This window comes from Neomonachus schauinslandi, chromosome 9, assembly GCF_002201575.2.
Source record: "Neomonachus schauinslandi chromosome 9, ASM220157v2, whole genome shotgun sequence".
NCBI lineage: Eukaryota > Metazoa > Chordata > Mammalia > Carnivora > Phocidae > Neomonachus > Neomonachus schauinslandi.
Genome location: NC_058411.1, coordinates 13,166,387 through 13,193,060, shown reverse-complemented (window position 1 = coordinate 13,193,060; position 26,674 = coordinate 13,166,387). Strand labels below are relative to the sequence as shown.

Genomic DNA, 26,674 nt, shown 5'->3' with positions numbered 1-26,674 from the left:
GGATGCTTGCTCTCTTTCTAATGTCCTGGTGGATGTAATAAATGATCAACTTTACCAACTAGGTGCAAGATTAGTTATTTTGAGACAACATTTGGCATCATCAGAAGTCACAAATCATCAAGGAAAAAAAAAAAAAAACATTTAGGTAACTCATTAGACAAGGAAATACTCTCAGATGATCATGTTTATTCCAGAGACCAAATAATGGCTTAAATGTTGATCCAAAAGTATATGTCAACTTCACGGTTCCAAATCCCATTCCAGTTCTTGGAGCAGTAAGTGAAGTTCTCAGTTACGATTTTTGCATATTTTAAATATTTTTTTTCTTCACAATCGTCTTAGTTCTTTTTACGTCTAGGTCATTGTCCCAAATTGTTGACAATAGCCTAATAACTCCGATTTAAATTTTTTTTAAGTAAGATATTCACAAGATTCATTTTGCTTATAAGTTACACGTTGCCCCACGGACACAAGCCCTTCGAACGCGACTCCCGCAGCGAGGGATTTGGTTCCTATCGGCTTCCGTAGCCTCCCTCGGCAACTTCCGTTTCTGACGGCTGCCTTGGCGGGTGCACTTCCGGCAGCGGTGGTTCGAGCGGCCGAAGCAAGATGGTGAGTGACTAAGGGTTTCGGTCGGTGGTCGCGACGCGACGGGGTCGGAGCGGGCCGAGATGAGAGCACGAGATGGCTGCCCGAGGCACTCGGTCCGCCCGCTCTCCTGCCCGGTCTTCTCGGGGGACGGAGACTCCCGGAGACAGTGCTTGGGTCCGCCGCGGCCCGTGGCCGACCGGAGGGCCTGACCCGGGGCACCTGGGGCCGGGGCTCGGCGCGAAGGGTACCCCGGGCTGACTAGTGGGGCGGCAGAGCGGGTCAGGGCGCCCGGCTTTGCTGCTCCGCCGACCCGGGCTCTGCAGACCGGCGCGGGGAGTTTCAGCGGGAGCCTCCCGAAGCACCTGGGACGAGAGCTTTCTGAGCCGCTCAGGTGAAGGGCTGCGCGCCTGGAAGAGAGGGAGGGATTCGTTCCGGCCGAGGAGGGGAGAGCGCAGTCGTGCACGATCGCTCGGAGTGGGGCACCTGGAGGGAGCGTTGAAGACTGACGCTTTTATGACAGGTGGAACTCGGAGGGGACGCTCCCGTGGTGCATTAGCAATAATAAAAACAGCATGTATTCGTTAGTCTACTAAGCAGGAACTTATTGAGCACCTGTAAATGGCGGGGGGGCGGGCAGGCTCTGCTCTAGGCACTGAGGGCACAAGGGGTGAGTGTGACTACTGAAGTCTCTTTCTTCATGGAACTTGCATTCTGGACAAGGCAGACAAAAGCCGAAAGACACGTGTAATATGATGACATGGGGCGGGATAGAGACGGGTGGGATGGCCATTGTTACAGGACTGTTTCCTAGAAAGGAATGGGATGGGAGGGGTGGCTGTTTTACATAGGGTATCAGCAAAGGTCCCTCTGAGGAGGTGACATTTGAGCAGCAGAGATCTAAGTAAAATGAGAGAGTATCCTGTGCAAACATCTGAGGGAAACGTGGTCCAGCCAGAAGGAATAGTAAGCGCAAAGGGCCTGAGATGGGAATGTGTTGAGCCCGTATCCTGAGCATGTAGTGGGATAGGTCTTATAAGGACTTTGGGGTAATGTTCTAAGCATGTGCCAGGTACTTTTCCAGCACTATTATTGAAGTATAGCTGACAGGCAGTGTTACATTAGTTTCAGGTGGACAACATAGTGATTGGACAAGTCTGTATACTACGCTGTGCTCACAAGTGTAGCCACCATCCGTCACTGTATGATGCTATCACAATATTATTGACTGTATTCCCTGTATGTGCTGTACCTTTGTACCTCTTATCCCCGTGACTTACACATTTTATAACTGGAAGCCTGTACCTTCCACTCCGCTTCTCCCATTTTGGCCAGCCCCCACCCCCTTTCCTCTGGCAGTCACCAGTTCTCTGTGTTCACGGGTCCTTTTCTGCTTCGTTTGTTTTTGATTCCACATATGAGTGAAATCATGTGGTATTTGTCTTTCTCTGTCTGACTTCACTTAGCTTAATACCCTCTGGGTCCATTAATGTTGCAAATGGCAAGATCTGTTGGTTTTTTTTTTTTTTAATGGCTGAGTAATATCCGTGTGTTTGTGTGCATTACACACCACATCTTCTTTATCCATTCATTTATCATTGGGCACTTAGGTTGCTTCCATATCTTGGCTACTGTAAATAATGCTGCAATAAACGTAAGGGTATTTTCCAGCATTTTCTTATTCTTCACAGCAGTCCTTGCAGTGATTCTTATCCTCACTTTACCACAGAGGAAACTGAGACACGGTATGTGGCTGTGTGCTGTAACAACAGCCCCTGTTAGTGTTTTCTAGACGACATGCAGTAGAGAGACACACACATACTGGTGTCCAATAGACCTGAGTGATTCCCAGCCACATCTCTGACAAGCTCTGTGGTAATAGGCAAGTCACTTAACATCTCTGGGCCTTGGTTTTCTTATCCGTAAACCAGAGGTAATGATAGTACCAACCGCATGGTGTCTGTAAGAATTAAACAAGATGATACCCTGAGAATGTACACTGCTTGCCGTAAGTAAGGCCTTAATAATGGGTATATTTCTTATTGTTATTGGAGACTGAGAAACATCATGTAAAATGCCCCACACATGAAGAAGTTTGGGACCTGTTCAGGAAAATGTCCTCCTGTGGGGCCAGACCGGCAGGATCATGAGAAAGGTAGATGAACGTGGGAAGGGTCAGCCGCAGCCAGTTTGGCAAGAGCCAGGTATGCCACCATAAAAAGTTTGGACATTACACCATAAATGCTAGGGAACAGTTGAAGGTTTTTGAGGAGAATGAAAGGATCAGCTCTTTGTTTTAGAAGGTAATAGCTGGATTGGTGAGGGGAGAAACTGTTGTGGGAATCTCAGTTGCGAGGCTAGAGTCCTGGATAATTGGATTATTGACCAATAATACTGTATTGCTAGTAGTTACTTTGAGTCACACAAATGCTGAATGGTTTACGTGCATTACCTCATTTTCAGTAACTGGAGTTAGTATCATCCCCACTTTCCAGTTAAGGGTGCGAAGGCTCAGGGAGGTGACCTGACTTACCTGAGGTCACATAGCCTATTAGTGATGGAGTCAGAATTGAAACCTGGATGCATCTAATTCCATAGCCCATGTTCTTAGGCTTGTTGCAGTTCCTTATCTAGAAAGTGGGAATAATGAACCCTACCTTGAAGGATGGTGTGGAATTAATGAGATGGTGAAGGAAAATGTTTAGTATAGACTTAGTCACATAGTAAGAAACCCACAAACATTAGCTGCCCCAGCCAACAGCAAATTTCTTTAAGAGGTAGAAGTAGTAATTGTTAAAGGCCTATAATTTGGACAGCCTATTGCAGTATAACTAATTCTGTTAACCAAAATTTCTCAGAGCTCTTAAATACCTTCAGAATAAAGCACAAAATTTTAAGAATCTTGCATGTAGGGAAATATATTTGACCCTAACTCTTTTAGGTAACCATGATATGGTTGTTCTTTCTTGATAATTAAGCTGGCAGTATATTAATTTAGAGGTGCTTATGTGGAAGTGATTTGAGGGGAATAAAAGGGCCCCTTTATTCAAGTAAGTTCACTATTACTTAAAATGCTATCATTTTTGAGATACTGTTCTGTGTTAAGCATTGCCCTGCAACTGAGTGGTCTGTTTTAAAGTCCAGAATCCCAGGAGCTTATTAATACACTGAATTCTTGATACCTTAAAGTGATTCAGCTTTTCAGGTTGGCAAGAAAGACCTGCCTGAGAGCCCCAGGCTTTAGAGATGGGAGGTATATAAGTTGATATTGAAAGGAAAGCCTCCTGAGTCTTGGTGTGATCTTAATAAGGAGTAAATGATTGATAAATGATGGTTGAATAGGTAAAATTATTTAGCTTTGATGGCCTAATTTCATGAAATATACTCAGTCAAGTAGTTTTATAATAAAGAATGTCAAGCTCTATATTTTCCCCTCAAAAAGGGGTAGTCTTAGAATCCCAGCCTCATCATGATACAGACGTTACATCAGATTCTTAATAGAATCGTCCTTGATTTAAGATGCAATCAGTTGCAAGGAAACTAACAGCTTTTCAGGAAGAAAAGAAATTCTGCCATGCTAAATGTATGTGTTGACTACAGGGTACACCTTAAGTTCAGAGATGTTAAAATGAGGGGGAAGTCTTGGTGTCTTAGAATCAGGAAAATAAAAAGGATGTTCTTTTGAAGTGATCATATTCTGAATGTATACCTCTGATTTCTTTTTTCAGGGTCAGAGTCAGAGTGGTGGTCATGGCCCTGGAGGTGGCAAGAAGGATGACAAGGTAAATAAGCTAGATAGGTCTGTGATGCAAGTAAATCATGGAACATATCCTAGATCTCAGCTGAGAAGTTCTTTGGGGATTCGTGACTTTGAAAATGCAAAATAAGTGATCCTGTAGTTATTTACCCAGCCTGGCCTACAGATTCAGTGTCCTCTTCATGTTTTAGAAAAGATTATTGACCTGTCAAGTAAGTAGTTATGAATTAATGGTTTTTAAATGTATAAAATAACATTACAGAGTGTTAAATTGCCTGTAATTTTAGTGTTTAGTTTCTTCAGATGTGAAGAATTGTCTCAAATTATCTCAGCTCAGACTTTTGGTATATAATTCTGAATTCTGACCTCTAGTCCTTATTGAATAACCATCACTGTGTATTATAAAAAGAAAGCTTAGTTACATTCACCAATTAAAATTGCAGGAATGTAATACCTACTTTGTTTTTTAAAGATTTTAGTTATTTGAGAGACAGAGCAGGGGGAGGGGAAGAGAGAGAGAGAGAAACACTCCCCGATGAGCACGGAGCCCGACATAGGGCTCTCTCTCATGATCCTGAGCCAAAACCAAGAGTCAGATGCTTAACTGACTGAGCCACCCAACTAGTTTTATTTTTAAAAGGACAGTTTTTAATAGCATTCTGAAAGATAAGGAAAATTACAGCCACTAGAAATAGATGATGGTCCAGAGCGCCTGGGTGGCTCGGTCGTTAAGCACCTGCCTTTGGCTCAGGTCATGATCCCAGGGTCCTGGGGTCGAGCCCCACATCGGGCTCCCTGCTCCGCGGGAAGCCTGCTTCTCCCTCTCCCACTCCCCCTGCTTGTGTTCCCTCTCTTGCTGTGTCTCTCTCTGTCAAATAAATAAACAAAATCTTTAAAAAAAAAAAAGAAATAGATGATGGTCCTACAGAAAGAAGTTTGTGGTTTGATGTGATTTGTGTGGTTTTTGTTTTTCCTGCTGTTCTAAAAATTCAAGGACAAGAAAAAGAAATATGAACCTCCTGTACCAACTAGAGTGGGGAAAAAGAAGAAGAAAACAAAGGGACCAGATGCTGCCAGCAAACTGCCACTGGGTAATGACACAGTCCCTCCTTGCTGTCTCTTGATTCCATTGGGAACCGTCTGTGTGTATGTAGCTTAGAGGTCTCAATGTGGAGGCAGGAAATGGGGTGGCTGAAGCTCTACCTCTTCTGTGTGGCACTCCAGGACACTGGAATAAAAGCTATAGTTTAGTTTTAGCAGTGTACAAAAAGTATACAGCTGTGTCTCCCCACTAATAAAAATTTAAAAAAAAGAAATTCCACTAATTTCCTTTAAATAACCAGCCCCTCTAATGTTTGAAAAGCGTAGTTTTAGGTTAGAAAACTCAGGTTGAGCTTGAATAACCTAGAAACACATTTTTTCCATGAAGAAATGGAATGCCATTGTGTTGGAATTCACATCTTATGATACATGAACAAACTGTTTCAATGACTTCGTACTGAACATAGACTAAACCTCAGACCAGGTGACCTGACCCAGGCCACCTCTCCATCCTCAGCCCTTCCCATTGCTCGTTGTTCACACAGCCCTGCCTTGTGTTCTTTGACTCTTATGCACATTAGGACTTTTTTTTTGAGAGGGAGAGAGAGAGAACATGAGCACACGTGCACAGGTGGGGCTGTGGAGGCAGGATGGGGAGGGGCAGAGAGAGAGAGAATCAAGCAGGCTCCACGCCCAGTGCAGAGCCCGATGTGGGGGCTTGATCTCACAACCCTGAGATCATGACCTGAGCCAAAATCAAGAGTTGGATGCTTAAGCGACTGAGCCACCCGAGATAACCCACACATTAGGACTTTTGCCCTTTGCTTAAAAATGTTCTTCCCTTGGGGTGCCTGGGTGGCTCAGTCGGTTAAGCATCTGACTCTTGATTTCAGCTTAGGTCATGATCTCAGGGTCATGGGATCAAACCCCATGTTGGGCTCTGTGCTCAGCGGGGAGTCTATTTCTCTCTCTCTACCCCTCTCCTCCCCCCTCCCCTATGCTCTCTCTCTAAATATAAATCTTTAAAAAAATGTTCTCCCCCAGTCCTTCCCATGGCTGCCTGCTTCTCATCATTGCGGCTCACATACCTACCCCACCCCCATCTAAACAAGTCTCTTCCTGCTTAGATGAAATAATTTTTAAAATATTGCTTGGTTAAGGATGAAGGGAGCCAGACAATGAAAAACATGCCATCAAACTACCATAATGAATCAGTATGGTATTGGTAAAGAATAGGTCATCAGATTGCCAGAAGAGCATAGGAGTCCAAAAACAGTCAAGTTACATGGATGATGAATATATGGTAAAGGTGACGTTTGAGTTCTGTGGGGAGAGGGTGAGTTGTTTAACATAAATGGCTGGCATCTTTATTTGCTATTGAGAGAAAATGAAATTAGACCCCTTTTTGCCAGATGGATTACAGATATGAAAATAAGTAAATAAATGAAAAATTAGGAATATATTTAACCTCAGGGAAGGAGAGACATTTTGAAGAAACCCAGAAACCACAAAGGAAAAAATTCACATTTTCTGGGACTTCAAGCGAAAAGAAACAATGCAAAAGAGTATGGAAAAAATGCTTGCCACATATGTTAATATCACTAATATTTCACAGTTCTCGCAGGGGGTGGATTCCTATGACAGGGACAGCACTTGTACCTATTTTTATTAACACAGATGGGGAATCAAAAACCAAAGCAAACGATCTTTGGGGTTGTTCTTTTTTTCTTACAGTTCACTTAGCAGATGTCATTCAGACCTCGTCCCTGTTTTTACCTGCTTGCTTACAACTGCCAAAGTCCCTTTTCCCTTAGCATCTAGGCACCTGCTTACTTAGGGTCACCAAACCTTGAATTTTTCAGTCTGTTCAACTAAAATCAGCTTATTTTAAGTCTTAACCTTTTTTTCCTTAAGAACGAACTTAATTAATTGCAAACTTCAAGCTCCAAATAGAATAAAACTTTCTTTCTAATTACAGTGACACCTCACACTCAGTGCCGGTTAAAATTATTAAAGTTAGAGAGAATTAAAGATTATCTTCTCATGGAGGAAGAATTCATTAGAAATCAGGAACAAATGAAGCCTTTAGAAGAAAAGCAAGAGGTAATTGAGAAATTACTGTAACTTTTGTTTTACAAATTAACAGTTTTCAATACTAAATAGAATTCAGTGAATAAATGAAATTCAAGTAGTTGACCCATTCGGACTGGCTGCCTTTTAAAAGCATCATCTGCTTTGTAAATGTAGTAAAATCTAGTAAAACTATCAGCCTCATCTGCTTTTTAGGTCTAATCTGCTTTTACTTCATGGCGTATTCTTACATAGGAGGAAAGATCTAAGGTGGATGATCTGAGGGGGACCCCAATGTCAGTAGGAACCTTGGAAGAGATCATTGATGACAATCATGCCATCGTGTCTACATCTGTGGGCTCAGAACACTACGTCAGCATTCTTTCCTTTGTAGACAAGGATCTGCTGGAACCAGGCTGCTCCGTCCTGCTCAACCACAAGGCAAGTTGATGGTCTCTAAGCCCCTAAGAGTGCTTTCTCCTTCCTCTCAGATCTGTCCATTTGTGCCGCTCTGTGATTGGCGTTGTTTTGCTGTGAATGGATTACGTGAACCTCACATTTCTGCATTAAAACTTCATGTTCTCTGTTAGGTGCATGCTGTCATAGGGGTGCTCATGGATGACACAGATCCCTTGGTCACAGTGATGAAGGTAGAAAAGGCGCCCCAGGAAACCTACGCTGATATCGGGGGGTTGGACAACCAAATCCAGGAAATTAAGGTAGGTCTAAGAACCAGCTCTGGGTTTCTAGATTTTTGGTTTCTTACTATAATCTCATTTAGGGTGCTTAGAGTTATTTTGCATATTTTGGTTTTTTCTTTAGTGATCAAACCAGTAACTGACTCAGAGCTTGCCATTTGTGGAGTATTGTATTTGTTAATCCTGAGTTAGGTAATAGAAACAACAAATTGTATGATTGTTCCTGCAGCAGCTGCAGCTTCGTCCTTTTTAGGTGCAATGTTGACTTATTATCTGTGTGGATATATAATGTTTCTGTTTGTGTTGACTTCAGCTGGGGCTATCTGGAAACCTCCAGTGATGTGTGGGGTGAAGGGAAGTGGTCGTTCAGGTTGGCTGTGAGCCAGCCATCGCATCTGTAGGGGGGTCATGCAGAGCTGTCACCGGTCACCGCCAGTGACCTCGCAGACGGCTGGGATAGTAGCCATCATGTCCGTTGGTGTACAGCAATCAGAAAGTCTTGCCAGCTCCTGTCTGTAGTTTAACCGAAAACGGTGTATTTTCACTTTAAGTTCCTTCTGCTCAGGATGAGCTTAAATGTTGCTCAAGGCTGACTTCTACGAGAAAGTGAGAGGGAAACTGGGTGCAATAGGAAGGGGAACTCAGGGAGGACAGATGTCCTCTTGTCTGTCCCTGCTGCTAGACGAAGTCAAGCACATTGTCTCTAACAAGAGTGACATTTTAGCTTATTGTTGTTGAAAGTGAGATATATCCAGGATGCCAATTCATGGATCTGATAATTCCAGGGACAGAGCATTTCATTTTTACCAAGTATTTGTTTTCCATAGGAATCTGTGGAGCTTCCTCTCACTCATCCTGAATATTATGAAGAGATGGGTATCAAGCCCCCAAAGGGGGTTATTCTCTATGGTCCACCTGGCACAGGTATGTATGCTCGGTGTTTGACACTTTTTGGGCGTTCAGCTAATCTCTTGAGCTGTGCATTAGTTTGTTATAATTATTTAATTCTTGAGTAAGGATGCCACCATTCCTTAGTTTAAAACAAGGTTTTCTAAACATTTTGGACGTTTTTTGAGTAAATATGGAAATGTACCTATTACATAAAAGTGTATTTATCTGTATAGTAGATGCTAAAAAACTGAATTGCCTTGGACTTGAAATTGTAGACTTAATAGATTTAATGTGTTAAAAACAATAGTAGGAATTGCAACAAAAAATAAGCACCAGTAGGTAAACCCCACCCCCCCAAATGCCTGCTCAATGTGAATGCATTTATAATTTCTTAGGATTCCTCTCTGTACTTAAATATATTAGATTTATATGCTGTAAAACATAAGACTTTCAAGTATTCATTAAGAGTACTGTGAGTCTATTAAAAATAGTCTGTAAGACACAGAATAAGCCGGGATGCTCAACCTTGGCTGTACATTGGAATCACTTTGGAGCTTTAAAAAATACCGATGCCTGCTCCCATCCCTAAAAATTCTGATCTGTTGTTCATCTAGAGTGTGGCCGGGTATCAGCCACGGTGGAGAACCTCAGATTTAAAAGCTATTCTGTGCTGTTCAGATTGGGTTCATTCTCTGGTCCACTGTACTGAATGAATAGAATATTGGATGAATAGATGCAGGTAAAAATGTACATTTGGTTCATTATGCAATTAGCTGACCTGAATAAGTTGTACAGTCCAGGACTTAGCAGTTCACTGCCATGTAAATTCCAGAGGAAGCACAGTTATTTGAGGGAAGGCATCACTGAGGATTGCCCAAAGTGGAGGCACTGGGAGACGACTGAACTCAGAGGGGTGGAGCTTTTGCAGCTCATCATCTTACAGGCCAGGAAATTCAGAGGCCAGTGACTAGCCCAAGGCCGCAGGAGCTCTGGGAGTTGAGCAGGTAGCGGGGCTGGAGCTGCAGCTGGGGGCCGCCTTTGGTGCACGTGCACTGCCAGGGGCCGATGCGGGGCGAGGCACAGGGTGGCAGGCCGTCCGGAGGAGGAAGAGCCTGGCTCGATGATCCTGCCGGCTACTGAAGTGTCCCAGCAGCTGGCCGTGGCTGCTCCTGGACTCAGAGGCCATCCGCTTAGGAGGTCCTTTTCGTCTTCCGTTCACCACCCCTCACTGGTAGTATCAGGGAGAAGTCCATGCTTCTGAGCCCCCACATCTGCCCCTCCTCCTGCCACGTTTTGTTTCAAAGCTTAGTGCCTTGTCCTCCTTCCCACTTGAACTAAGTCTTCTATGTCACTCACCAGCAGCCTCCTCCCCCTCCCCCCTGCAGGCCTAAGCTTGGTCCTTTATGGGCTCTGCCTCTAGCTGCCCGTGTCCTGATGCCACTGCTTGGCCCTGTGCCCACGTCCTCACCATCAAAGGGGTCAAGGTCTTCCAGCCCTAAAGTTCCCAGGGTGGCTGCCACAGCTCTTGTTGTTTACCTGAAATAGAAATATGAAGGAATGGAGCAGGATTAGAAAAGTTTGAGCTCGTCCCTGAGAGGAACGATCCTCAGGAGGGCACACCGGAGACTGAGAAGTCTCTAGAGCTTTCAGCAGTTCTCAGTTGTGGGCTTCATCGGGAGCTAGTCCTGTCTCAGCTGAGCCCTGGGCAAGCCCACCCAGCACAGCCGTGACTCTCAGCCTCAGGGATCGCCGGCCTGGTGCTCCAGATCAGAATGTGTTTCCTTAGGTCAGACCTAGGGTTCCAGGCCATTTTCCCATCACGGATAGTTTCATAGGAATTGAGTTTGGATCTCTAACCCTGTTGCATGGGTCAGGTTAATAATCTATGCAACTCTGAATAACCCAGTAAAATGTACTTTCTGACACTATAATGAAGAATTAGGAAGATAATTAAAAATAATCAAAACGTTTAGGTTTTTCCTCAATTTTCTCTTACCTGCCTCGGAGAATGTTAAGACCCCTGAATGGGGGTATGCCTTTTCAGTCACAGGGATCTGCCCATTTCTGATGCCCATTTAAGTAACAGTTTTTAAGTTAAAATAGCACTTAAGGGTTTGTCTTTTTTTTTTCTTTCTCTTTTTCTTTTTAAATATAAAATAGGTAAAACCTTATTAGCCAAAGCAGTAGCAAATCAAACCTCAGCCACTTTCTTGAGAGTGGTTGGCTCTGAACTTATTCAGAAGTACCTAGGTGATGGGCCCAAACTCGTTCGGGAATTGTTTCGAGTTGCAGAAGAACACGCACCATCCATCGTGTTTATTGATGAAATTGATGCCATTGGAACAAAAAGGTACACTTCTCTCTTACTTTGTGTTGAGCAGAGATAAAAACCCCGGAGCTCCTCTCTGAGAATGATCATGGAGTACTCCCTGTATGGCCTGCATGTGGGTTTGCTGCAGTTCCTACCATACATGGTGCTCTGGGTGCTTTAGGCTCTGCTCTCCCAGGTGCCAGGTAACCACCACCCAGGAGTTGTGACTGCCTGGAGTTTCGTCTGTAACTGTGTCCCGAGCATCCTTACAGAGCCAGGCCTCATCTAGACTTCGGGGACACGGCCACTGTACACAAGCCTCTGCCCTTAAGGAGCTCCTGGTAGGGTTGGGGGCTCAGAGAGCAAACATGGAGACTGAACTAATGATATAATCTCAGGCATGAAAACTTCTACAATTTAAACAACATGATCTGGCAATTGGGAGGGCATGATTTTGTTGCCAGAATTGGGGGCGTCAGAATTTGAGTCAGAGGCGTTTCTGTCATTTCCCCTTCAGCAGATCAGTTAGGTTTTCACTCCTTCTCTTCTTTTTCAAAGATATGACTCAAATTCTGGTGGTGAGAGAGAAATTCAGCGAACGATGCTGGAACTGCTGAACCAGTTGGATGGATTTGATTCAAGGGGTGACGTGAAAGTTATTATGGCCACAAACCGAATAGAGACTTTGGATCCGGCCCTTATCAGACCAGGTCAGATTGCTTGTGCCATCAGGGACAGCTGCCGTGTTTCTGTGTGACTGGGTTTAAGTACACGGGCAGGGGATTGAAGAATGCTACGTATCAAGGCAAATACGTGATTGAAGTGCAGTGTACTTACTAAAAACAGCATCCCCCGAGGTCGTGGGTAAGTGAGGACATGATGCAGTGGGTGTAGCGTGGCCCTTTAATTCCAATCTTAAATTGTGATCTTTTCTCTTTCCCATAATGAGTATTCTTTTTTCTGAAGGAAATAACAACTCAGGTTCATTTTTTTACATTCAGGTCACACCAGGAAGCAGCAGTAGCTCATTTGTTTATGCTTTTGTAATGTTTTTAACACGATCTTTTTCCACTATCTAGGCCATTCAGGAGCCATTCCTTTATTTCTAAGGGTACCAGAGCAGAGAGGATTTCTTTTAAATGGGATGAATTCAAATGTAGACATTTACAAACTACAGGAAGGATGTTCACTTTTCAGGATCTGGACCCCGCTGCCCTTCCCACAGGGTGCTGTCTGACTGAAACAGCATGAGTGAGGACATGGGCTCAGGCCCTCCCGGAGCCCAGCCTGGGGGCTGCACGGGGCTGTGACTGGAAACTGTTTCTACCCGCAGGCCGCATTGACAGGAAGATCGAGTTCCCCCTGCCCGACGAAAAGACTAAGAAGCGCATCTTTCAGATCCACACAAGCAGGATGACGCTGGCCGATGACGTGACCCTGGACGACTTGATCATGGCTAAAGATGACCTCTCGGGTGCCGACATCAAGGTGAGAACCTGGGTCGGGTCGTACTTCTCAGTTTCGGGTGCCGACATCAAGGTGAGAACCTGGGTCGGGTCGTACTTCTCAGTTTCGTGTGTGTGTGTGAGAGCGCGCGCGCGCAAGTGCAAGGCCCCGCAGCACTGAACCTGGGTCCAGCCTGCTCTGTAGGTGACGACCTGGGTTTTTGTCACGTGTAAGCGCCACGGTCTGGTCAGGACAGCACACGTGGGGCCTTTTCACGCTGGTGCCTGCACTGAGCTGCGTATCCTTGGCCTCTATAGAACTAGGTTAGTGTCTGTGTTGGTGAGTAAAAGCTTTTTTTTTTTTTTTAAGATTCCATTCATTTGTCAGAGAGCGCGTGTGCACAAGCAGGGGGAACAGAGGGAGAGGGAGAAGCAGACTCCCCACTAAGCAGGGAGCCCAATGTGGGGCTCAATCCCAGGACCCCAAGACCATGACCCAAGCCGAAGGCAGACGCCCAACTGACTGAGCCACCTAGGCGCCCTGTAAAAGCTCTTTTTAAAATTGAAATTATTTTGGGCTCCTGGGTGGCTCAGTCGTTAAACGTCTGCCTTCGGCTCGGGTCATGATCCCAGGGTCCTGGGATCGAGTCCCGCATCGGGCTCCCTGCTCCGCGGGAAGCCTGCTTCTCCCTCTCCCACTCCCCCTGCTTATGTTCCCTCTCTCTCTGTCTCTCTCTGTCAAATAAATAAAATCTTAAATAAATAAAATTGAAATTTCATTTTAAAATTTTGCACCAACTCTATTTTGAAAAATTTGAAGTCTTCAGAAAAGTTGCAACAATAGTAAACACCAATATACCCATCACCTTGATTTATCAAATGTTAACCATTTTACTGCTTTGCTTTATCTTTTGTTCACAAATACACTTTCTTTTTTGCTGAACCATTTGAAATATCCTGAGGGCCATAACCAGATAGAAACTTCAATGCCAGGATTGTGTTTCTGTCACATCACATATTTTACTTTTGGCAAGTGATGACTGAGAAAATAAATTTATCACAGTAAATACTGTCCTGAGACTTACAATTAGCCAGAATACGTGTTCTCTTCTGACTGTACGTAAGTGAACTGGATGGATGCCCTCTTGCCTCTCAGTGTCCTGGTATAATTGCATCTGATACCCAGGAAGGAATGTGGCTCTCTCTAAGGAGTGGAGCATTGAAAACTCCCCCGCCAGGCCACCCCGCTGGTTACAACGTGAGCCAGTCCTCCTTCTCATAGCCACCTCAGGTCCTCTGAGAAAGTAATTAGAAAGTTTAAGCAGTCTTTTTAGTCTGTCTTACACCTTATTTCAAAGTAGCTCTCGAATTGATAGAATACTAATAAAAAGTATTTCCCTTTCTGAACATACTGTTCTTTCTTACAGGCGATCTGTACAGAAGCTGGTCTGATGGCCTTGAGAGAACGTAGAATGAAAGTAACAAATGAAGACTTCAAGAAATCTAAAGAAAACGTTCTTTATAAAAAACAAGAAGGCACCCCTGAAGGACTGTATCTCTAGCGGACCACAGCTGCCTTCAAGGAAATGATCGGGATTGTCCTGACCCCTTGAAGGGATGGGAGGTTGGGGAAGTTGCCCAGAGGAACCCATGTTCCAGTTGATCTTATTAGCAAAACCTCCTGTGTACCTTTTTGAGGGTGATGTGTAGGATGCCCCCGAGGCTGCAGTCATCTGTTGGTCACGTGCAGTGCTCTGTCCCCAATAAAGCGTGCTCCTTCTCAAACTCCTGTTTCTGGAGCCTCCACACCTGGTGCTCAGCAGCAACAAGCAGGTGGACCTGGGCATAGGGAGGCTTCTGGGAGGTGACAGGGAATGCAGACTTGAACACCTCTTGCCCTGCTTCACATGCCCACAGCAGCTGGCAGAGCTGGTGGGCACAAGCCAGGCTCATGGAGCTCAAGTCTGTTTCTGGGCTTTCTCCCACCCACCTCCTTTTGGGGGAAAGCAGGTCCCCCAAAGCCAGTGGGCTCTGCCGTTGAAGAGTATGGCTCTGGCTTCCGAAGGAAACAGCTTTCCATTTTGGAAGGTCTGGAGCCTGCGGGTTCTCAGCACTCTGGGGCAGGAAAGTAGTGGGGTTCCTACTAGGACTCTCCAGAGGCCCTGGCGGACGTCCCTCCCCCCTGCCCTGGCATCCCTTGTTCTCGGGTTCAGAAACCTCATCCGTCTCCAGGGTGTTCAAAACCACGTCAGAGCTTCCCTCCCCCATCTGTTTCCGGCACTCCTCTCCTCTCTGAGCAGGTCCGTGTGCAAGCCGGGGAGTGAGCCGGGCAGGCACGGCAAGCGTCCCCTTGGCTGGCTGGCCGGCCGCCTTCCTCGGGGGCTCTGACTTGCCATCCTCCTTTTCCAGCTGTTTCAAGCCAAAATTTTGTTCCATGACACTGGCTTTTCTGGATGAGATGCCAAAGAACGACAACTTCAGCAATTAGAGGCATCGTGGTTTTGTTTGAGAGCAGGGCTCAGAGAAGATAAAGCAATTTCCTCCTAGTTAAAAACAGTTAATAACTGCAGCCATGTTCTCTTCAGAAGAAAGTGGTCTGAATGTGGGTATTTACATTTCATTCCATTCATAACCCTCAGACATCAAGGCGGCGGCCAGTGCGGGTCTCTGTCCCGGGCGGCGCTGCCGCACCCACATGAGGGCGTCCGCGGCCCGGCTCGCGGGCGGGCAGGGTCTGGTAGGAGGCCGCCGCTCCATTCTGCTCTGCTCGGATGGCTGCCCGTGTGCCCCCTGCAGCAGGGGTCCCTCCCACACCTGGGTGCTCCTAAGTCTCCAGGGGTCCTGTCCAAGTGCGAGGCTGCAGCGCGCCCAGGCGATGCTGCTGGTCCACAGCTGGGAGGCGTCAAGAAGAGCTTAGGGACAAGACGCTTCCTACACTTGACACAGGCCGGAACACCAAGTTCTCAGGGACTCCAGGGCTGTGGCCTGAAGAGACGAGCAAAATCCGCTCTCCTGCTAACCAGCCTGGGAAGAGGTTCTAGCGTTGAGTCACCGGACCTTTCCTATCATGACTGCAAGACCCAGAAACCCTGGCAGGACCGCCAAGAAGGCCAACCAACAAGGCACACTCGCCACGGCGGGGCCGGGGCCGCAGAGGAAGAGAACACACTCGCACACGCCAACCACGGGAGGTTCCGTTGTCATGGGGCATGATTCTTACCTACACATTCACATATATAATATGTAAGCAATAGCTTCTGTGTTATTTGCACATCCAAAAAATGTGCAAGAGCTAAGAAACTGATGACCAGGTACAAATTACTAAGAATTAAAGCTAGACTTGGAAAGCAGAGCTCCTGGAACACATGCACCTACGTGTGCCCCGTCTGCTGCATCCCAGCCCCAGCGGTGCAGGCGATGAGGCCCGGAAGGCAGGGACTGTTGAACACCTCCTGGTCTCTAGTCCTCGAGCAGAAGCTCCAACTCCTCCACGGGCAGGCGCACCCGGAGCTCCTTCTCCGTCATCAGGTCCAGGACCTCCTGCATCTCTTCAGGGAAGTGGCCCACGGCATCCAGGTACAGCGTCTAGGGCAAGGAGTTCTGCGCTAGCCAGCCTGCCCTCCCCGGCGCCGTCCGGACTCGGCAGCGCCCCGGCACCTGCTTCCAGAGGGACACGAACGAGGCCTTCTCTTTCTAAAGTGGGGCAGGACTTGGTGGACAGGACAGTCCCCATTTCTGAACGCCACCTGCCCGGGCGTGCCAAGGCAGACTTGGGCCACAGGCCCCCCCAGTGTGAGCACCTGGGCTGAACTCTGGCAGATGATGGAAACCCCCTGCCTGCAGCAAGGCCCCCATGAAACACCAGCCCCAGTGCAGGGAGTGGACACACGCCCATCAGCCGAGGCTCCACAGCGGACAGGTTCCCTATGAAATGGTCCGGGACGTGCCCAGTCGCCAGTGACACGGAGGGGCGGGCACCGAGGCAGGAAGGGCCTTGGGCTTGTGCAGATCTCACGGTCTCTGGGACTTACCTTTGCCCAAGGACAATTCTGAAGTGCTTTGTAGAACACGCCTTTGCTCCTTTCTTTGTTTCCCAAGGAGACCTGAGGCAGAGACGGGGCGAGAATTACAAAGAGGATTAATTGAGGCAGAGCCTGAGGCCACAGAATCCAGCCTGCCCGCCCTGTCCTGATCCACGCGGGGGCTCAGCGGAGGCCGCTGGGCGGGGGCGCTCTCGGGGCCACTGCTGCGTGGCTTTTCCCCGGCACCGATGGACCCAGAGGGGACCGGGCTCTCTGACTTCGGACTGGTCCACCTCCTTCACAGGGGCCATCATGCCTTGCGTCAGAACGGCACCCAGATCTTAGAGGAATGAGCTAACCGGCATCACTGAATCAGAACCTTATTAATAAAAACAGACTTCTGGTCAGGAATTTCAGCCTGAGAGCGCGCAGATATACAGCATGTTCTCTCTCCAAGTACAATGTCCTTAGTCCCAATCCCTAGACACACTGCTCCAGTTTCCAGTGGGCATGGAAAGGGCACGTGTCCTCACCACCCCCGGCCCCAGGCGTGTCCCGGTCCCAGGAAGGGATCTGTGGCTCAGCGGCTCCTCGAAGGCACCACAGCCCAGCAGGCCGCTCCCCAGGCCGGCAGACACCTGCAGCTCTGAGTGGGCACAAGCCAGGCTCATGGAGCTCAAGTCTGTTTCTGGGCTTTCTCCCACCCACCTCCTCCACGCTCCCATTCCCACATGGAGAGCCTTCTAGTGGCCGCTGGCTCTTCCCACCGGATGGCCAGCACGTGGCATCTGGCACGAGACTGACCCCCAGAACCTGAGGGATGCATCTAGAGACTCTAGCCTGTGGCTCAGGCGCTCTGTCCACCAAAGATGGCCTCCCTTCCTTTGCAGTTCCTTCACGTTAACTCTCACAGAAACAGGGACTAACTTCGGGCTACAGCCACCCCCTGAGCCAGCCGCAGAGCCCAGGGGACTCCTGTCTTCCCTCCCCTCCAGCCCTTCCGAGGCCGGACCTCTCTGAATTCATACGCAAGGAACAGTGTGAGCTGTCCTTCCTTCACACACCAGAATACTTCAATATCCTCTCATAAACTTAGGACACGGTTTCCTTGTTCTTGAAAGAAGGAAAAATTGTACTACTGTCCATTCTCAAGCCCTGTATTTGTGAGGCTCACTGATAACCCTGGAACCCAGCAAATTCAGGTCCATCGGTTGGCTAGACTCCAGTGAACACTGCTCTCTGCGATTCCCTTCATCAGCCACTGGAGAACGCCTAGGCTACCGGGTATGGGGGGCTCAATGCCAGGCGACAGCGCCATGCTGACTCTTGGCTGTCTCCTTGCGGCATCTCGTATTCTGAGACCCAGCCCAGTAGCCACCCTCGCCTCTCCCAAGAGCAGAGCCTCCCCTGGGAAGACAAGCTGCCCTGACTCTCTGCGTCCGTCCTCACCCTCTAAGTTCCCTCGTCCTGACAATCCGTGCCTTCTGGTACCATTCCTAAGTCCAGGCTGAGGCAAGAGCGACGGGCGACTCCCACACGCTGCGTGACCCCACAGCGTCAGTACGGGGTGAGCACAGAACCGAAGGGGACGCAGCCGGGGAAGAGCAGAGCGCGGGGGCCGCTCTCCCCGTAAGGCCAACTGGTCTGCAGAGTGAAGGGGTGCCAGGGTCTCACACAGAGGCCACTCTAGTCCGGGAGGGAGCCTCACACACACCCCAGGAGGGACCCGGCCAACAGGACCCCGGCGACCGGAGGACACAAGTCCTTGGAAAGCCCTGTGGGCCCGCCCCCCAGGCCCGAGCCCGGAGAGCAAGAGGGCCGTGTGCGGGGGCCGCTGCCCCTCCACGACAGCAAGTGCGCAAGCGAGGGGTCGCCTCTTCGGCCCCTGTGTACCCTCCTAGCTGGCGCGGGCCACCCCCAACCGGCGGAGGCAGCATGGGGGGAAAGGGAAACGCCTGAGGGGCTTTAGTAAAATTTGATTTTTTCTTATCTGGTTGTAGACAAATCTGAGCAGCTGTTAGTGAATACAATTTTTTTAAAGTAACTTGACCCAACTGATACCCAACCCAAACAAAAAGCTATGTTTCCACAACACCCGGAGTGCTCCCGGGAGGAGGCTTATGTCCCCATGACCAGCAGAGTGAACCGTAAACGACTCTTCACCCTCCCACCGGCTCTTCTAAGCTCTGGCCTTTCGATGCAGGCTGACCTCCGCCCGCTGCCAACACGGGGGAAGAAGAGATGATGCTGGAGGGTAAAACAAGCCGGGGACTACACAGGGGCCACGGCTCCTTCCGTTCGTAAGACTATTTCATCACCAGCTAACGTTTCATACACTGTCCTTTCTTTCCTGATTGTGTAGCCGGATGACCAAACTAAAGAACTCTCACAATCTTGAAAAGCACTGCAATTCGGGGCGCCCGGCTGGCTCCGTCGCTGGAGCGTCTGCCTTTGGCTCAGGTCATGATCCCGGGGTCCTGGGATCGAGCCCCGCGTCGGGCTCCCTGCTCGGCGGGAAGCCTGCTTCTCCCTCTGCCTCTGCCTGCTGCTGCCCCTGCTTGTGCTCGCTCTCAGATAAATAATCTTTAAAAAAAAGAGAGAGAAAAAAAGAAAAGAACTGTAATATTAGCCAAAACAACAGAACAAGGTTTGGCAGACCGTGTTTACGTGCAGGGAGAACGGCGCACTTGAAAGCGCCCCCCGCAGCAGAGGTTTCAAGCGGAGTTCCAGCATTAGTGGGCAGCGTTCACTGGCCAACCCCGTCCTTGTCCCACGTGCTCCGTGACCAACAAGCAGCTGTAATCCCTCCATCACTTTTGCAGGAAAAAAGTCCGTAAACAGGCTTCCGTGCATGTAGATCTACACGTGCGCACGCACATGGGTGCGCACACACGCACACGCGCACACACACACACACGGGAAGGCACACGCACACACAACCAAAGCACCAGCTCTCCTCCGCGGAGCCGGCTCCCCCCGGCCCTCTCCTCACCTTGCATTCTGGCCCTAAGTGGACTTTTTCACGGGGTTATCAAAGCCTCGGGAGCGAACCCAGATGCCTCAGGAGCTGCAGGAGAAGTTGTGCTCAAACTCGTCCTTGGTTCAATGCTACCCTTTCCAGAAAAACAGAAATTCCTTAAGGGCCTCAATCTTCTCTTCCAAGTCAAAGAGAATTTTTCTACAATCCAACCAAATGTGGCTCAGGAAGATTCTTTGTAAAAATACCCTAAGTCCATCTTTGCCCTAACCATCTCTACCGACAACAGGGGAAGTTAAACTGGCAAGTCTGCAAGCCCTCCCTTTTCACATTCCAAGGTCCTTCACTTGCTTACAAAGACTCACACGGTATCGGCATTGGAAATTTGAGGGAGCACCTCGCCTGCTCCTCCAGCTGAGTGGTCCCACCCAGGAGCGGCGATGCAACAGGAAGCCCGTTCCTCAGAGACCGCGGTCTGCCTAAGCTACACCCCCACCCCGATTAACAGGCAGCAGCCACGAATGCGCCGTGCGCACACCATCTGGATTTCTAAAGGTTTCCGTTTCACACATGGGCGCCAAAACATAAAACCTGAGCTTTTGGGTCTGACGAATAAATGTTAAAAAAAACACACAAACCTTTGGGGCGCCTGGGTGGCTCAGTAGGTTAAGCGTCTGCCTTCAGTTCGGGTTGTGATCCCGGGGTCCTGGGATCGAGCCCTGCTCAGCGGGGAGCCTGCTTCTCCCTCTCCCTCTGCCTGCCACTTCCCTGCTTGTGCTCGCTGTTAAATAAATAAAATCTTACATAAAAACAAACCACACAGACTTTTGGGTTGGTTCATCCTGATGCCAACTTCTGCCCGCAAGGATGCACCTCCTTTTCCTGGGTGTGCCAGGAAGCTGCTGTCCTGACACGCGGCGTCCCCCCTGCCATCGGGCGTCTCAGAGCTCAGGGGAGGCACACCAAGATGACTTCCGAAATCTCAGATGGGGAAGGCCCAAAGCTCTCCTAGCCCGTAACTTACGTTCTCCACATCTCTTTATACCCAACTCTGTCATGTGCTGATAGGAAAAGTTCAAATACTTTGACTGCCTTGAGAATTTATCCAGTGGAAATAATCAGAGAGATAAGGAAGGTCACTCCTGGCCTCTAAAAAGTACAATATTCATTAGAGATCACCTGGGTGTGATTTAGTAGCCTTCAGCTGAAACACTCAAGTGGCCCAGGAGACTACATTTCTGAAAAACCACGCAACCTGGCAGATGTATTCCAGGAAATGAGGCATCTCGACGCCAAGTCCTTAACCAAAGGCAAAGTCACCTCACAGACTCCGCGAGGCCCAAGAAGCGCCTTTCAGCCCCACACGCACATGAACACGATCAAACGGCATCTCCCCACGTTCAGTCGCTAACTACGGGTACTTCTACGTGAAAACAAAGCTGCTCTGGAGAGGCCTCTTGTCTAAGCTACATTCTACGGTGAGTCCTACCTTCAATGACGGAACAGAATCAGAACCTGGGAATTCTTATGAACAGAGAGCAGAGGATGAAAGTCTCTTTCCAATGAAAGCTCTTAGGCCATTTCCAAGTTGTTGGCTCAAGGAAGTCACCTCCGAGAGAGCCACATTAAGTTCTGCTGCCAACAGTCCAATGATTCTTCCTTTCACTCGACCAAAGCACTGAGGAGCGATGCAACCTGCGTCCCCCTCCCAAGTCCAGAGAGACCTGACATGACTCCACCAGGGTTCTCAGAAGGATTCATCGAGACCGAGAAGGTGTCGGGGGAAAAGTAAGCCCCTGCCAGTTTTCCTGGGACGTGGCTACTAGACACCTGCACGTTCTCCCCTGTGAGGAACAGCAAAGGCTCGGCAGGAAAACGAACACTCAAAACGTTTTCTTACCAGAAAGTTCAAATACATTCTCCACAGTAAGGGGCACTGGCTGCCGTTGTCGCTCCGCAAAGCATTTTCAAACAGGGCTTCGATCCGATGCGTCAAGCCGGTCTCGGGAATTGTGGCGTGGACCTCTCTGCCATCCACCCTGCAAGACAAGGCTCACGTGACTCCAAGACCGAAGACGCGCCTAGTGATGGCAAACGTCAGCTCCGGCAGGATCAGCGTGTCAGGGACGGTGCCGTGCCCCAGGTCTGGCGGCGCTGGGGGCGAGACTGCAGACACGAGGGGCCCCTCCAAGGCCAGAGGAAGGCAGCGCCCAGGGTACTGTGTTCTCTACGCCAGAGTCCGCCTAGAACTCACACACAACCTCCCTGCGTCTCCGCTTTCTAGAACCAAGCCCCCCTTTGCTGAGCAGAATGCAAATGCTACCTGAGGGGAAGTCCTTTCAATTCAGGGGATGTAGCGTGAGTAAGATCCCAGTGGAAGAAATAAAAAACAAAGTGAAACACTCTTCAGAGGCGGCTCTGAGGCATCAGCTGACACGAGGCCAGAGCGAACCACCACCGAAGCGCTCCTGGGAGGACACACGCACCGCATCGAGACGACACGGGGCGCGTGATGGCGTCCTCACCGCGAGTGAGACCAGGGGCCAGGCATTCCTTCCGTCTGCGCTCTGTGCTCAGCACTTCCCGGCCCGGCCCCGCCGAGCAGCCCTCACAGGAGGCGGTCTCGAGGGGACGGGACGTGCCCGAAGCCACGCAGCCAGGCCGGGGAGAGCTGGGGCCTGAACCCGCAGTCCCGCCCGCGCCCGCGGTGCAGTTACCGCGGCTGCTCCGCCGGGCACCGCGGTCGCGGCCAGCACAGCAGGGCCCTGCGGACCCACGCGCGCCCGCGCTTACCTCTGAACTGTTTCCACCAGCCTCTTCCTCGTTTTCTCGGCTTCAATCGCAAACAACCACGGCTCCAAGGGTTTGGCAGACCTGGTAATGGCATCGAAGAACCTTCTGGTCTTACTGGCCGTGTGGGACTTACTCTGAAGCTGTACGTAGGCCCGCCACAGAACCTGGTTGCCGGGGTACCACCGTAAGGCGTCCGAGAGCGCCTGCCGCAGAGGAGCCACGGGGCACACGCTGACCCTCGCGTGGAACCGCAGCAGGCTCGTGTGCATCAGCGTGACGGCCTCGAGGCCGCGGCCCGGGCTCTGCGCGCAGCCGGGCTCGTCTGGCCCACAGCCGCCCGGGGAGACGGAGCCCTGCAGCTGCGCACACGCCTGCTCGGAGATCTGCACAGCGGCTTCGATCCCCACGGTCAAGTACTGGAAGAGCATGAAGCACCTGAGCAGGCCGGTGAGGCGGTGAGAGGCGTCGGCGGGAGGCGGCCCGGCGCCACGGCTCTGCCCCCGACAGTCCTGCAGCGCGTGTTCGTAAGCCTTCCGGGCCTTCAAAACGTGAACGGCCGAGACCGGCCCGGAGTAGGGCGCGTAGGGACCATTCTCCGTCAGCCTGGTCAGTATGTGGACGGCTCGGGCCGTGGCGGCCCCTCTCGCGGCCGGCGACGGCGACAGCTCCAGCTCCAGCTCCAGCCCCGCGTAGAGCAGGCCGAGCTCCCAGGGCTCGCAGCCCCACGGCTCTCCGCCCCCCGCCAGGCTGAGCGCCGTGTCGAACACCTTCCTGGCGTCCTCGGTGTTGCCGAGCAACCACTCCAGATGTGCGTACTGCTTCCAGAGGCAAAAGTTGTTGCGGTTTTCTGGCTCCTTCAGGAGGTTTTTGGCGAGTTTTTTGCAGTTCTTTCCTTGTGACTTTAACCTCTTCTTGTTTTTAGTGTGCAGACACCAAACGACCTGGAAGTAAAAAGAAAAGGACTCCCAAGTAAGTGCTGTGTCATTTTCAAGCAATCCCTTTGTCCTGTGCACTTCAGAAAGCCACAGGGGCGTCTACACTTCCTTCATCACATGGTTGCTAAACACTTAGGCTCTCTGAGCTGGACAACAAATCAGGATTGAACCAAGGCCACTGGCGCCCCCAAACGACCGCATCCAGGTTTCCACCGGAAACCTCGGAAAACAAGGCTCGTCTGCTCCAAGCAGCCTTCTCCAGTGAGACGGGGGCCACCGAATTTCCTCGCACACTATTTTCATAATACATCCTGGTGTGCGCCATCTGGGTAGTTCAAGCACAGAGCTCTGGGCGTTATAGTCAATACTAACTGGCGGCCAGCGAAGGGCAGAAGAGTCCATCCTAGAGGAATTTCTCACAGATAGATGCAAAGAGCAGGGTAAGTAGCTTATTTTATCTTTTAATAAACCCCAAAATCCCCCAACCCCTGCTTAAGCTTGGTTCTTCACACTAACTGCTCGTATAATCCCAGACACCTGACAGAAGAGCGAACACAAAAAACAGCTCCAGTCACTGACGAGCTGCGCACCCCCCGCTTTCCTCCTGCCCTCCCAGCCCCTCAGTGGGGCAGCCACATACTGGGGCCTTGGGGGTCCCTGAACAAGGAGGTGACGAAGCCCAGCGCTTGAGGAACACCAAGAGCCCCGCGATCGTTTCTGAAGCCCCCACACAGGGCGGGGGAGGCCGGAGTTACCTTCGCCATCTCGTACCATAGCCAGGAGAAGCAGAGCTGAGACCTCTCCTGGCCTGAAAACAGAGGCATCACAAGGTGAAAGATGTTACGGATGAACTCCTCGCCCTCTCGATTGTGCCCGCGGGTCCAGCGACGGCAGCCCAGTGGGTCTGAGCGGCCAACACAGCTGACGCCGGAAAAGGACAGGTCGAGAAAAGTCAATGGCTTTTCATCATGAAGCCCGTTATCGAAGATGCTGTCCTCGTCCATGGCCAGGTAGAGGCAGGAGGCCGGGGGGCTGAGGCCAGAAGGCACGCCCAGGAACTGCAGAAAGGCCGCGACCAGCTGAAACTGAAGATCCCGGCTGGAGAGCTGGATCAGAGACTGCGCAATGTCATCGAACAGCACCTGTAACGGAGACACGGTGAGGTGGCCTGCTCGGGAGCGCGGTTTGTTCACCGCGACAGACAAGCGACAAGACTTCACGACTTTCCCCACGGCTCCTTTTATGTGGATGTGCTAACGATTCAACACCGTTCCAATTAAATTCTGAACAGACAAGAGCTGGGTTTCCTGCAAGATGCAAAAAAGCTAGAGGCCTCGCCAGGTACTGGAGAGCTGGCGGGAGCTGGTGGCATTCTCACGCTGCCCGAGCACCCTCAGGAGGAGGGAGGGCCGTGAGCGGGCTTAAGCCAAACCTTCCAAAGGAGCCTAGCGGATTCACAGAAAATCTAGGATCGTATTCCCTTCTGAAAGCACACAATTGCTTTTGTAGTTACTTTGGTAAATTACAATCGTCAAAACTGTTTATTAAGATAGAAGATAAGAATTTTATTATTTGGGGGCACCTGGGTGGCACAGTCGGCGGAGCATCGGACTCTTGGTTTTGGCTCAGGTCCTGATCTAAGGTTGTGAGATCGAGCCCCGCATCAAGCTCTGTGCTCAGCAGTCTGCTTGAGATTCTCTCTCTCCCCCTCCACCCTTCCCTCCTTCTCTAAAAATAATAAGTAAATCTTAAAAAAAAAATAGAATTCTATTATTTGGTGGTTTCTTCACATAAAATTGCTTTCAGAAATGAAAAATATGCTCAAAGGTAGATAAACAGCAGCAAGGGAGGAAGGACACTATCATCCATAGGCCATGGTAAGAGCAATTCTAAGACATGATGCTGACTGTACATGTCCGTAGCTGATTTCATGCAGTCACTTTAAAGTGTAAGGCCACAGAGACTGGCCTCTGTCTCAGGGCACTGCCGACCTGCTTGGTCTCCGAGGCTCCCAGCAAAGAGGAAACCGAAGCGTGAGCACAGTAAATCTGGACTCCCTGAGCTCAGACTCCTCAGAATGATCAATTCATCAGAAAGCTTTTCTCCTCCAGGCGCTGATTAGAGAAAAAGCTAAGTGACAAGGAACTGCTCACAGCAGAAGTTTGCTCCAGAAACGAGCTTCCAGAAAACCGCCGGAACTCTGAGCCTCGAGAACCAGCTTCTGAAGAGGTGACCCTGAATGGTGTGAAACCCTCGAATACTGAAGACCCTGCTCTTCCCAACGCACGCAGCGCCAGCCGGGAAAGGGACGTCCTGTGCAGACTCGCCTCGCGGCAGGCCACGCACCAAACATCCCAGAGCTGAGCGGCGGTTTCCCTGGCGTCGGCCCCTTCTTCCCGCCCAGAGCTCCCCAATTCCCTGTGTCCTAACCCCATTCGCCACTCCTCAAACATTCCGGGCACGCGTGCTGATCCCTGTGCCTGGAGCAGAAGACCCAGCATCGAACAGTCATTCAACATCCAGGAACACTAACTGAGCACAAGAAAAGCACTGTCTGTGCCCTGGTGATCCAGCAAAATCCCCACCCTCGGGACACGTAAATCGCAAGGAGGGTCGCAGACAACCGACCAGGCCTCAGCTGGGGAGCCTCGCGATCGCAAACACCTGCCGGTCTGTCCCTAGAGTGCGTCACATGCCAAGCAGTACGGCTGGGGTCTTAGGAAACTGGGTCCATTTCAGGCTCCAAATAGAATCTCTTCCTTCATTTTAACGTAGAACGTCCAGAGCTGCTGGCCACGAGACAGGGTGTAGCACGGGCCACGTCATTCCAGGATAGTCAACGAGACAACCCAAGTGCGGGGCACACAAGAGCGGCTCCAGAAACGTGAGCGGCTTCCCCAGCAACACCAGCTGTGTACGGACTATCCCAGCGCGGCCTCGCTATCCAGTCCCCGTCCTCCAGAGTCAAACAGCCATGTCTCTGAGGACGCAGCGTGCGGCGGGGAGAGCGGACAGACAGAGCTAAATAACCTAGGACAGGGATACCACGTCTTGAAAACCCTGAGGCATCAGGCTTCCGTGTGAAAAATTAACTGAGTGACTGGAAGACCATCTCTGGAGGGGCCTTCCCTCCAACTGTGGGACGG

At 50.0% G+C, this 26,674-nt stretch overlaps 2 protein-coding genes across 2 annotated transcripts in view; one reads left to right on the top strand and one right to left on the bottom strand.

The window, feature by feature from the left end:
• Positions 1 to 580: 580 nt before the first annotated feature.
• Positions 581 to 14,734, top strand: PSMC1 (proteasome 26S subunit, ATPase 1). Its single transcript, XM_021679817.2, has 11 exons — positions 581 to 612; positions 4,317 to 4,370; positions 5,340 to 5,436; positions 7,365 to 7,489; positions 7,712 to 7,897; positions 8,047 to 8,175; positions 8,982 to 9,078; positions 11,206 to 11,395; positions 11,915 to 12,066; positions 12,690 to 12,844; positions 14,229 to 14,734. The coding sequence occupies exons 1-11, from the start codon at positions 610 to 612 to the stop codon at positions 14,361 to 14,363; spliced, it is 1,323 nt and encodes a 440-aa protein (XP_021535492.1). The 5' UTR covers positions 581 to 609; the 3' UTR covers positions 14,364 to 14,734.
• Positions 14,735 to 14,739: 5 nt separating this feature from the next.
• NRDE2 (NRDE-2, necessary for RNA interference, domain containing) overlaps positions 14,740 to 26,674 on the bottom strand; it is a 45,698-nt gene continuing 33,763 nt past the window's right edge. The window contains exons 10-14 of the mRNA XM_021679816.1: positions 24,284 to 24,670; positions 22,594 to 23,534; positions 21,701 to 21,839; positions 16,833 to 16,904; positions 14,740 to 16,386 (exon numbers count right to left, since the gene is read on the bottom strand). Coding sequence (XP_021535491.1) covers positions 16,261 to 16,386; positions 16,833 to 16,904; positions 21,701 to 21,839; positions 22,594 to 23,534; positions 24,284 to 24,670 — 1,665 coding nt within the window. The 3' untranslated portion in view covers positions 14,740 to 16,260. The remainder of the gene's footprint in view (positions 16,387 to 16,832; positions 16,905 to 21,700; positions 21,840 to 22,593; positions 23,535 to 24,283; positions 24,671 to 26,674) is intronic.